This window comes from Arvicola amphibius, chromosome 10, assembly GCF_903992535.2.
Source record: "Arvicola amphibius chromosome 10, mArvAmp1.2, whole genome shotgun sequence".
Classification (NCBI taxonomy): domain Eukaryota; kingdom Metazoa; phylum Chordata; class Mammalia; order Rodentia; family Cricetidae; genus Arvicola; species Arvicola amphibius.
This window is the reverse complement of record NC_052056.1, coordinates 35,797,573-35,810,844: the sequence shown is the minus strand read 5'-3', so window position 1 is coordinate 35,810,844 and position 13,272 is coordinate 35,797,573. Positions and strand designations below refer to the sequence as shown.

General features: G+C 40.6%; 1 protein-coding gene across 1 annotated transcript in view; it reads right to left on the bottom strand.

Annotated features, from left to right (window-relative positions):
• The window catches only part of Epha6 (EPH receptor A6), a 917,349-nt gene that overhangs the window by 21,421 nt on the left and 882,656 nt on the right, over positions 1–13,272 (bottom strand). The window contains exon 15 of the mRNA XM_038345322.1: positions 9,518–9,667. Within this exon, the coding sequence (XP_038201250.1) occupies positions 9,518–9,667 (150 nt within the window). The remainder of the gene's footprint in view (positions 1–9,517; positions 9,668–13,272) is intronic.

Below are 13,272 nucleotides of genomic sequence, written 5' to 3'. Positions count from 1 at the left end.
ACTTCCATGGTTGTGATAATGAGTTACTGGTTTCCTCTACTTACTTTACTGACTGAATTGTTTAGCAGCGATGAGTCATTGAGGTTTTTTTTTGTATTCCCTATTATTCTTGTTTCTAAAGCAGCCATCCATCCTGCAGGTATAATTAGTGTTCATTTAGTTAAAATGGTGTCTATCAACCAAATGCCCGTGCACCAAGAGTGTGAATTACCGAAAAGCTGAGAAGATGAAGACCATTTTGAAAATTGCTTCAGTCGAATACATATTCAAATCAAGGCAAAAATCCCCTCTGTAAAATGGAAGGTTGAAATAATAGGAATGGGTTTTTAGCAATTTACTGTATCTTACACAGGTCATTACACAGAGACCATTACATAACACAGTCGAGTTTGGAAAATCTAATCAGAGAAAAAAATTGAAATGGACTGGACTGTTTGAGTCATAAAGCCACACTGCATGTCTAGGAAAGTGAATTCTGGCCATCCTCCAGTTGTGGTTGCAGTGCTGACCCCTAGCTGAGAAGGGTTATAGAATTAGGAGGGCAATCAGGAAATACAGGGAACATACTTCTTTCTTCAATTTCTGAAAGATGATTTCAACCACACCACTTCCAAAAATAAAGACCTGGAAGATGCATCCCATATCCCGCCATCTAGTGAGCAGTGTACATCAGAAAGTAACGTACAGGGAAACTTGTCATTGTAGAAGGAAGCTGAGGGCTGCTTTCCTGCCGCCTGGCCGCCGGCTAGCTTTACACCCGAAATAATTACACAGAAACTGTATTCTTTTAAAACACTGCCTGGCCCATAGTTTCAGCCTCTTATTGGCTAATTCTCACATCTTCCTTTAACCCATATTTAGTAATCTGTGTAGCACCACGAGGTGTGGCTTACCAGGAGAGATCTTAACCTGCGTACATCTTGGAGAGGAGAAGCATGGAGACTCACTATGGTGACTGCCTGAAGTGTCTCCCCAACTCTACTTCCTTGTTCCCACAATTCTGTCTACTCCACCTACCTAATTTTCTGTCTCTTAAAGGGCCAAGGCAGTTTTCTTTATTAATTAACCAATGAAAGTAACATAGACAGATAACTCTCCTCCATCACGTCATTATTACACAAAAGCTTTTCTAAAGCGAGGAGGAAAAACCCAACCACTGTGGTAGCATTATGCTTCCTTGTGGCCTCAAGTGATGTCTCCTTGTTCCCTGATGTCTTTCCTCTGACAAAAACAGATGAGTTTCATGGCAAAGCCAAAGTGATAGCTCACCCAGGAGGCTTCTGTTGCTCTGCTTCAAGGCTTTTTTTTCTTCTCAGTCTGGCAGTCAGATCATTAGTGCTACTGAAGTTGCTTCTCATTTAAACGAAGCTGGCCTTTTCCCCACCTACTGACTCTGTGGGTTTGGTTATTTCCTGCTGTTCATATTTTGATCCCCTTCCCCAACCCCGCGAAGCTCATTACCTGGTACAAGCATTGGCTTGAAGAAGCGCGGTACCCTTGGTGCCATCTTTGGAGCTTGCTCACCCACAACGGATTCTCATTATGTAGCAAATTACAATGAATTTGGACTTGGATCAAAATAACATACATTACCTTGACCTACCTTACGGAAATGAAAGGTAAACTCCATATACTTTAAAGCAGCAAGACATCTCCCACCTTCAATCTACCTGAGAAATGTTTCAGGCGATGGGATAGTTCTGTCATTCATGAAAATTTGACTAAATTGTTTGTAAGAAATGTAGCAACAAGAGAGAACATTTCATGAAATTTTAACATCGAGGTCCAAAAAGCCTCAAGGAGGCTTTCCATTTCTCAACAGTGATAGGTCAGCCTGCATCCCCCTGCAAGCAGGGAGGAATGCAAACACTTCTGTGTAATGGGGTAGCATGCATAATTAACGATGCTTTGGCCTCATTAGGTAGAGCCGTGGTGGAATATGGACTCCTTGGGATCCTGAATGTCTGCTTTACAGATTAGCAGCAAAGCAGGCACTTTGGATTAGCAGGGACATAAAATTCAATTTCATGGCTCCCTAATAACCTGGGTCCATCACTGGTCCTTTCTAAGCTCCACTTCTCTTACCTAGAAATGGGGACAATAATGGCATCCACCCAAGAGAATTACCTTGAAGTTTCAATGAACTAATCATCTAAAGTAGTTGTTTTCTGTTCGTCTTTTCTTCAGCACCCTGATTTCTATTTCTAACTAGGAAATTGTGTTGATTTAAACAGAAGGCTCATATTGACAGGTAAAGATTCAGTCTTCTCATGTTTTAAATTATTGTTTGTTTTAAATATTTATCCTGTTATTACAATGTTCTTCATGTATTTGTGGTTTGATATCTTAATGGATCAATAAAGTTCGATATTTAAAATACATTAAAAAATCTGTGTCTAACGAAAATAGGTGATTTCTATCAAATCCAAAAAATCCAGGCTTTTACTACTCATGATAGATTTATATATAGCAGGTGGTACATATGAGTTATTTTTTGTTTCTTCAATGTCTATAGCTGGTTATTTTAAACTCCAAGAAATGCTATACCAGAAAGCTTAATCCATTTGCCTAAGTGTTCAGTCAGCCATGGGCCTTGGATTGTAACTCCGAACTTCCTAGCTATTTTATCTTAACTGGAGCTCTTAACAGGAGGTAATTTTGTCCTCCACCTCTGACAAGTCACTAACCATAGACTTTTGGTTGTTGTTGCTATTTCAGTAGGGGATTGCTGATGGAGGACTCTCATTGGTTAATAAAGAAACTGCCTTGGCTTTTTGATAGGGCAGGATTTAGATAGGTGGAGTCAACAGAACAGAATGCTGGGAAGAAGGGAAGTTAGTGAGATACCATGCCTCTCCTCTCTGAGACAGATGCCATGGAGCCAGCCACCAGGTCAGACATGCTGAATCTTTCCTGGTAAGACACCACCTTGTGGTGCTACACACATCACTAAATATGGGTTAAAGCAAGATGTGAGAATTAGCTAATAAGAGGCTGAAACTAATGGGCCAGGCAGTGTTTAAATGAATACAGTTTGTGTGTTGTTATTTTGGGGCATAAGCTAGCCAGGTGGCCGGGAGCCGGGCAGGAACACAGCCTGCCGCTCCCATCACTACAGATTGCTACTGGATTCTAGTATGTAGAGGCTTGTACTGCTGGTAAGCATCAACTCCAGTGTTCAGAACAGACCCCCACTACAAGTACTGATGCTGCTGATGTCGGGAGAGCCTGCAGGTCTACTAGTCTTTTCAGTTTGTCCTGTTATTAGATTAGAATACCACTTCTACCCTGGCTACAAGAAAATTATCTCTAAGCATTGTAGCTGACTATGATTGATTGATTGCCTTACTCACTTACTTATTTACTGTAGTTAGTTTCAGGGAAGCTTTGCAAGAGATCAGATCCTGTATGAGACTATCCTCTTTCTGAGGATCCATCAAATTAAATCATATCTCAGATCTCTCTTACCTCAAGCCAAGAAGTCACTTTCTCAGTATCATCATCTAAGATCAACATTTTAACCTGTAATATCTCACATCAGGTATGTGGCTAGTCACTGTCTCACTGTGATTAACAATGGAGCACATTTAGACATAGAAGAGTAAGACCCATCAGGGGAGTCCATATTCACCTAAGCTAGAAGTAAAAGTGATGTAGGAATCCCCTCTGTGTACTGTGATTACCATTAATGAATAAAGAAACTGCTTTGGACCTATAGCAAAACAGAACTTAAGTAGGCAGGGAAAGTTAGGCTGAAAGCTGGGAGAAAGAAGGCGGAGTCAGAGAGATGACATGGATCCACCAGAGTCAGACATGCAGAAACTTTACTGGTGAACCACTGCTACATGGCATTACACAGATTAATAGATGTAAGTGCTAGCCAATAAGAAGCTAGAGCTAATGGGCCAAGCAGTGTTTTAATTAATACAGTTCCTGTGTGATTATTTTGGGTCTAAGCTAGCTGGGTGTCTGGAAACCAACAAGTGGCCCCCCCTTACAACACAAAAGTGCCATTGAGTTAACTAGGACTGCAGGCATCAATTTAGAAGGAGTAACATGGCCAGTACCATCTCTGTTACTTCATCATGGAGAATGAAAAAAGGTCAGTCATGATTGATAGTGCCATTTTCTGGACCTTTTCAGTAATCAGAGCTAGAGTACTTTGGTTCCTGATCATGTGGGCATGGGGATTGGTAGGTACATATACTTAGAGTTATATAGTTCAAGATTTGATGCATCACACCACAGAACCATGGGGAACGAGGTTTCTTGAGACCTATTACTCATTTTGCCTCCATGATCTTCCCCAAGGCATGATACCCCAGCAACCTTGTGCTACTTCTGTATTGGGCATTTTCCTTTCTGTGATAGTCACTGTGAGCCATGCCTTATCCATGGGCCTAGAGAATAAATGCAGGTTAAATGTGGAAAAAAATCACAAAAACCCTATTAACATTTGGTGTTTCACAAAAGCGAGACTACGATAAAGTAGCTCTTGACAAATATCTCAAAAGGATGAACAGAAATGAAACTAAACAAGCCAACAGAAAAACCTCCTACATCTTGTAGCTGCACAACGACTTTCAACGTGGAATCTTCCTCTCATTCTATCTGACTCTAGGAAAATGTGCAATCACAGTGCTCCATCACCTTGGAATGGAGAAGGCTGGCATGGGTAACCACTGCACTCACTTCCCTGAGGGGGCTTTAGGTCAGGGTTGAACAGAGGCCTTACAGAGCTAGCCAGAGTCTTTGTTAATACTGGATTGCCTTCAGAATTTGAGAAAGGTTTCGTTATACTATTCCTTCTAGGCTGGAATCCTGAGCTCCAGAGTACAAGACAGCAAAGAATGTAGTAATTCGAGAGAAAGTCTAGAAATTCAGGCCAACACTAAAGTCCTTCATGCACAGATCCAATGTGCTACGTGACCTGCTGTTTTGTGATTTCAAAAAACTCTTCTGTTCAAGATAGCTTGTGTCAGGTTTCTTTCATTAATAATCATAAAGCACAGTTTGCATGCTTTCTGGGGTATATTTGAAATAACTATATTGTAGTCATACAGTGTTTTATTACATTAAAAAAGTACAGCATATGCTCTTGGTGAGGGTCATTCTAACTTGTCTGGGAGTAGGATTGGTATCAGGACTTGATCTCTACACCAAAACAATGGATTCCCCAAGTGAGAAATATGTCCCGCTCATTCTTCTGTGTTTATGGAATATAGTGAGAATTCCATCCAGGTGTATAGTGGGTAGTGATCAGTCAGCATAGTTAACAGCCCCGTCTCTGCAGCTATTTGTCATTTCTTGGCTCTGGGTATCTTCAAATTGCTTTTATCTAGTTCTTTACAAAATATGTAGTCAAGCCAGGCATGATGGCACACACTTTCGGTCCCAGCCCTCAGGAGGCAGAGACATGCATATCTCTGAGTTTGATGCCAGCCTGGTCTACAGAGATAGTCCAAGAACAGCTACAGGGCTACACAGAGAAACCCTGTCTCAAAAAACCAAACCAAACCAAACAAGCCTCTAAACCCCAAAGTACGTAATCACTAATTTCCTAGGTGTGCACATAGAACACTAGCCCTTGTTTCTCTGACCTGCATGTGTTTGGGTACTTGGTACTTGCTGCTTGATGTTCTCGGATGTACCACTTAGCTCTCCTTCCTAAAGCCTAGCTAAGTATAATTCCACTCATTAGCACTATGTGATCATCTTTTGCTTCCTTGTGTGGGAAAGAGTTCATCATCTGTCTTTCTGCTTCTTGTTTATTTCATTTAAAACAGTGGAGGATTGATTTTCCTTTCCCTCATCCTTGGCCCACATGCACACCTGGTCTGGTGATTGACACATGTTTAATAAGTGCTTGCTGAATGGCTCAGTATCTGGCACTAGCTATTATATTTTGTTAGTTTTTTATGGGATAGTTCTGTGCATTCTGCCTTTTTTTTCTCATTTCCCTTCCCTAATGTACAATTCTACTGACCTTTGGGAAACTCATTATATTATTCACTAACACAGATTCTGCAGACTCAGAATTGTTCATTGTAATAAAATACACCATAGTCTGCAGAATAGAAAAACCATTTCCTAAAAACTGTCTGAAATTTCCTAAGCTCATTAACAATCATAAAACATCGTAACGTTCAATTTGAACTGTGCCCACAGCTTTGTAAAACTCACCAAAATGCGGTAAAAGCATATAGAATATTGAAACAGAACAACATAGTTGGACTTTTATTCCCCGTCTCATCACTTTTCTTAGAAAGTAGCTTGGTTGGAAATGGTCAAATGTAAAATTGTATCTTGACCCAATGAATGAGGACTGCAGGACAAGCAGGGAATGGACAGCACTTGCACAGAGTAGTCAGAAAATTTTGACTAAGCTGATTCTGCTTCTAAATGGAATTTCTGGTTATGGGATCCATTACAGATTTGATAGCTTTCAATATGTTTTGCTAAACAGAATTCCAGCTCCCATTCCTGCAGCAGCAGAAGGTATTCATGAAACACATAAAAGATTTTTGCTCACTCTGTAATGTGTTGATCTGAAAGCTTCAAAATTTGTCTTCCCAACTCCCACTTTTCCCTTCCCTGTTCTCAGATTCTTCCTTGAGTATTCTTTGGTCACCCACAAGGACAGTGAAGCCACAGTGACTAAGACCCCAGTTTGGTTTTGTGGGGAGAAAAGTTCATCCTGATGCCGAGAACAAATGCAAGCGGCCTCCGTGTCAGGAGGTGATTCCTGGCTGTAGAATTTTCTCCTGTTCCAGATAGAATCCAGGCAGCCAAATGAGGCTTAATAGACAAAATCACTCTCTGAACGGTCATCTTGGGGGCTAATCATCAAGATCTATGGCCAGAACTGCTGGGTGAACTGTTGGGTATGATCCAGGCAGGGAGAGGCTGACAACAGGGTCTGGACTACTCTAGGCAACAATTAAGAACAATTACCCAGTTGTCTGAGCTGAAATGGCACATTTGGGCCATTCCCTACAGAAGCTGTCCTCCTCAGCAATCTGTCTTGTAGTCTAGCATCCTCACTTGTACCTGATCTGCCCTATGAAAGTTCTGTCCATGCTTTGGTACCTCTGCAGAGAGGGAGAGTCCTACACTAGTAAAAGAAGAGCGTGGATCTTTCTTTGCTGGAATAAGTGCCATCAGTGTCTCTTCAGAGACAAAAATCAGAGCCTCTTGCTATTAGAAGGCACATCAAACAAGAACCCAACACGTTTCTTTCTCATATTATTTAGTCGCAAACCTGAGGCACTTTCAAAGCTTAAGTAGTCTGCATAATTGAGTCACAGTCCACATCATCATGGTCATGCTTCCTAAGCCTGCGACTGCAATGTGTCCCAAGAGGAAAGAAAATCTAGGGATCAAGAGACACAGGAAATTGCTCTTTCTCTTGGTCTAATTTTATTAGAATGATCTCTCTAATGTGGAATAAAAAGGATTAATTATGACCTTTATTGACGTAAGTGAATGACTTTACATGGAAGCGTTTTATAAAATAAATCAAATCTAAGCTTGAAGTTTCTTATCTTCCTCTTTTGTTTCACTCCCATTAGTGTCAAGTCATATATTGTATTTTTTGCTTATTTATTTTTTTCCAGTCTCTCACCTAACTGTAAAAACATAAACTCCCTAAGGGCAGGAGATTACTAACCCCAAACAGGAAGCTGCATGAATAGCAAACAAAGTAACATAGAAGGCACAGTTATTCCTTGCTTTCTCCAGCTGTGATTTGTTCTAAAAGTTCACTATGGCTACAATTTAAATGATTGAACAAGTCATTCAAGTTATTTCCATGTGTCTCTAGACAAGGAGTGGTGCTGAAGAGGACTTGATTCTAGAGATTTGCTTGCATGCCTTATTTTTGTTCAAATAGAATACGTACATGAGCAACATTCAGGTTTAGAATAAAGCAGGTATTACAGTGACTGAATTTAGTGCTTACAAGACCTTAGCTAGCTGGTTTTTCTTTTTCTTTTTTTTTTTAAAGAAGTACAAATAAACAATAAAAATAAAACAAAACCACAACACACAGTGGAAGTCCTGAGAGTGAAGGGACAAATCCAGTTTCAGAATTTAACATCAGGAAGTGCAGGAAAGGCTTTGATGAACTGACACGTGCTACACACACGCACACACACTCACAGTGACAGGGTAACACGAAGAGCTGTGAGGTCCATTAGACAAAACTCCTCCAGGGAATAGAGGATTCTAGCCAAATGACACAGCTCCAAAATGTTCCAATGCTGAGTATGTCCCAGAGGTTGCTGGCGCAGCACATTCTGTGTATAAGAGCAGATGTTCCAGATGTTCTGGGGGACCCTGCTACTGTGGCTTTGGAGAACAATGACTGTGAAGCTCATTACTGCTGCTTTATAGGTATCTGGTATTGGATTCCCCATGATCAGTCAGCACACACCCACACAATGAAGTAAGAATCAGCTGCAATGTTAGCACTCCATGTCAGCAGAAGTCTCAACTGTGGCCAAAATCTAACCAAGCTTATACCTGAATAGAAAATGTCAGTATTTGGGAAGTAGAGGCAGGCCGATGACTTGATTTGGATTCAGGTCAGCACGGTCTACGCAAAGTGAGTTGCAGGACAGCCAGAGTTACATAGAGAGGCCCTGTCTCATCTCAACAAACAAAACAAGGCAAATCTTGTGAACCGTGAATAATCTGTAGTGTGTACTAGCCAATTGTGATGTATGGGAAGTTTGTGGGGAGGTTGTAAGCTTTAAAGAGGAACAAAGGAATGTGGTGCTGCCGTGGCTATGCTCTCTGTGTGTGTTTAGGAATGACTACAGTCGCATAGCTATCTTTGCATGTGAAGACGGTCAAAATCACATCAGTGCTCCTTCCCCATCACTATAGCTTTAGAACCCCTCAGGGGCCATTGAAGAAGGCAAGTCAATTAGACAAACCTGGCTTCTGAGATGAGGCAGTGGTGAGGGAATACATTGTCTGCTCTGACCTTGCCCTCACTTGCATTGTTGGGATATCTGTAATTCTGAATGCTGTCTCTCTGACTGTGGGCAGATCATAGAGGCTGAGTGTATGAACTGTTCGGTTCTGTAATGTTATCAACCACAAATGTAATTGCTACAGATAAAACAGTACCCAAAAAACCCCCACAAAAAGACAAAAAGAGAGATTGGAGAAAAGATTATGCATCTCAAAAGAACCTTGAGAGATGACATCCACTGATAGTGCATCGCCTGAAAGCATTCTCTCTTCTTCTCAGTGTTATCTATCATAGGCTGATATGGATTTTGCAGTGCTGCACTGTACTGCTCTGTGGAAGAAATGAGTAAGAAGTCACCATTACCCTCTCTTTTGTTTAACTGTAGGTAAGCATTGTCTTGCTGCCCTAGAACACTGAGAGTGTCCTAGAGAAGATGTATATCAGGCAAGGAACAAAGCCCAGCTCACCCTGTCAACTGCGGTGAAAGAAGAGGACTTTCCCACCCAAAGGCATTGTGCTTGTGTTCCATGTACTTACATCCTGGTTGGACATTTCCCAATATGGTCTCTCTCCATAGGACATCACCTCCCACATGACAATGCCATAGCTCCATGCATCACTTGCTGAAGAGAATTTTCTGTAGGCAATAGCTTCTGGGGCCGTCCACCGTATAGGGATTTTCCCACCCTGAAAAGAAATAGGATATTTCTCCATTGGCTCACAAGTATATTAAGACACAGGCATCCCATTTAAATATCTCTTGTTTGCAGTCCCTAAGCACTTGATAATAATGTTGGCACTTTAAATTAAAATAGAGAACTGGGGTAATGTTAAAACATTAGACTCCCCCCTTAATTGTTATTCAGGAAAAATAGCTTTAATGGGGGAAAAGTCTTACTTTGGAAAGATTTTATTTTATTCATTAGAGAAATTTATTTTTACTTTAGATTCACACAATTAAACACACTATTATGCCATTTGGAGAAAGTTCCAGATTATAGGACATTAAAAACTAAATATTATTCAACACTCATTAAGCACTGCATTACGTTTATAAGTAATAATGAGTCTAAAGCTCAAATCTAATTGAAGACAAATGGTTAAACACGCTGAGCAGCCTTCCCAACTCCACATTTAGGAGAACATTATTTTGCTGCTTTTCCTCAGCTTTGGTAACATTATTTCATAAATAGTGTTTACCATGATACAAGAGCAGAGGATGTAGGAAAACTTTTATTTCTTCTCACGTGAGAGTACATTGCATTTTTTCCTTCATTGCTCAAGTGTACATCTGAACATCATAAAGGGATTAGATTGCACACATTTACACCGTTTAAATGCTAACGTCTGTCATTGTGTCATATTTAACTTTTATTAACATTTATCACATATTATCTGTTGAAACACAGTGTAAATCCCCCTTTACTGTGGTGACAAGAATAAAACAATTCATCCATTTGATTTATAGCAATATTTTAAAATCTCAGCTCAGAACTACCACGTTTTGGCAGCTGTGTGTGGCCATGTCGCCACTAGATGGCGGTAGAGAACCAGAAGCTGTCTGGCTCAAACCCGGGAGATGGCTTCAGTTCCCAGCAAAATTATTTCTATCAGTCAGAACCCGCCACGGTGGGATTGTTTCAACATCCTCAGCACTTTCATGCGCACAGCATCTGAGCTCGCGATCTGCAGGAAATCTGTGTTAAGGGGGCTGTGGGGGAGGAGCGGAGGAAAAAACAATCTGTGTACTTTCTTTTACCCTCGATGAATTTAGGGTTGGCAAACTTATCTTTTAGAGGTGAAATTTCTGAGTACTATAATCTTTAATTATTTAACAATCGAAGCACTATAAACTTCAAGAGAAAAAGGATTAATTTGAAATAGAAACAATTTAGACTTCATAAGGTAAATGGCAGAATTAGTGAAACCCTCATTTCAGAGAAGCCCGGAGAGGAATTGTTAGGACTCTTGGGAAAAACACTTTGAATCCAATCCTCTGGCTTTACGAGTGAGTGAGCAGCCTAGTGTTCAGAGAGGAACAACGGATAACCGTAGTATCTGAAGTCTACTAGTGCAGTCATACAGACAGCATGGTGGAATGTTGCCAGAGAGGCATAAATACTTCAGCTGGAGTGTTGGGTACATAACTAGTTTTAATATTTGATGTGATATATTGTAGTAGCTTAGACAGGAGCCCAATGTCTGGGCTTCTGTGCTTTAGGGCAGAGATCTCTTAAAAGTCATCGAATAAAGACCAGGAAATCACATTTATGAAGTTAGTGAACGCAATCTATCTGGGTGTGGGTGTGGGGACAGGAGAGAGGGAGTCATTCTTATTTTCTCTTTTTGTGTGTGTGTATGTGTGTGTGTGTTTTCTGTGTGTGCTGTGTGTGTGTAAGGGTGACGGGGGAGGCCAGCTGAAGCTTTCCTGCACCTTGTAGCTGGAGTTACAGATGGTTGTGAGTAGCCAGAAATAGATGCTGTGAATTGAACTTTGGTCCTCTGGCAGAGCATCAAACATTCTTAACTGACGAACCCCTCCACACACACACACACACACACACACACACACACACACACACACACACACACACACTTCATACCCCCAAAAGATTCAATCTTTAAAGTAAGTTTGCCAGAAAAACAACCAACCATACAATAAACCCCACAGAACCCACAGTTAAATTGGAATTCTAGGTAAATAGCAAATAATATTTTTACGGTATATAAACTCCATGAAGTATATATACGCATACTTTTTTGAAAAGTATGTCCCAACTATCAAGACTGACACTTATCATATACAAATAAATCAATCACCCTTCTTCAACTATAATTGAAATATAGATTATACATTTTTTTTTTGGGTTTTCGAGACAGGGTTTCTCTGTGGCTTTAGAGCCTGTCCTGGAACTAGCTCTTGTAGACCAGGCTGGTCTCTAACTCACAGAGATCCACCTGCCTCTGCCTCTCGAGTGCTGGGATTAAAGGCGTGCGCCACCATCGCCCGGCTAGATTATACATTTTTATTTGCTACATAAGGCAAACCATAGTTAAATGCACTAAAAATAAGATGTTGTAAATGCTGTCATTGAACATTAAAGTGATGCCCCAAGGAAGCCTGTGTTACCTATGAGTCTCTGCCTTTGATAAGTCCAACTGTGTTCTATGTAGTAGTGCAAAGCAGCAGCTAATGGTGGCGACTTTATTAATCCATTGACTCGTAAATGATATCCTTATCCAAAGGATTCACAGAAGCTATACATTTGTATTTCAAACAACTTTCACTTGTAAATATGACTTCGATCACACTCTTTCTTGAGATTTTCTTCTCTTCCCAAAGGGAAGATATTAAAAAAACACATTTGACAAGCTGCATTGCTACCTGTTGTGAAGTGTATTTACTCCAAATTTGTGAGCTGAAGCCCCATCTCACAGGGTGACTGTCTTAAATGAGTTTTAAAGTAAAGGTAATTCAGGTTAAATCAAGTCATAAGGGTATAACCCAGAATGACTGGTGTCCCCACAGGAGGATGAAGAGATAGCAAAGAATCTGCAGGCACAGGGGGAAGGCCATGTGAGGACACCCTCTGGAAGCAGCCAGCTGTCTGTGAGCCAGAGAAGCTTCCAGAAGAATTGCTGACACCTTGTTATTGGACCCAAGAATTACAAAGGAAAAATTTCTGGTGTTTAGGACACCCATTTGGTGGTGTTTTCTCATGGCAACGCCAGCAGACTATTACACTACCCCAATTAAAAAAAAAAAAAACAGAACCTCAGTCAGTGCTTGTTCAAATGAATACCATCACAAAGCAAACAGCACGTCTTTATTGAAATTCTCTGCTCAGTGTTGTCTGGAAATGGAAAGTGTGAGCCAGAATAATCCTAAAATAAAACGTGAAAAAAATGGGCAGACGTTTAATGTAGAAAATACAATATTAAGAAAGAAAATGCATGAATCTAATAGTGGGTGGAAAGTGGAAACTGGGAGGCTTCTGAGCTCGCATGTGATAGGGATAAGGAAACAGTCAAACCAGATTTCTTTTTCTTGATGAGGAATGCTAAATATAGATTATTTCTAGTTGTAAGATTAGGCAAAAAGGAAGAGAGACTTAAGCCTAGGGCATGGTTTCTATTTCCTGCATAAAAAAATTCATAAAAGAAAAAAAGAAATACAATTCAAGAGTATTGCATATGCGTGTGCATGCTTGTGTGTGTGTGCGCGCATCACGGTGAACATGTGCCCTAGCACATGTGTGGAGCACCCATGTGGAGGTCAGAGAACAGCCTCA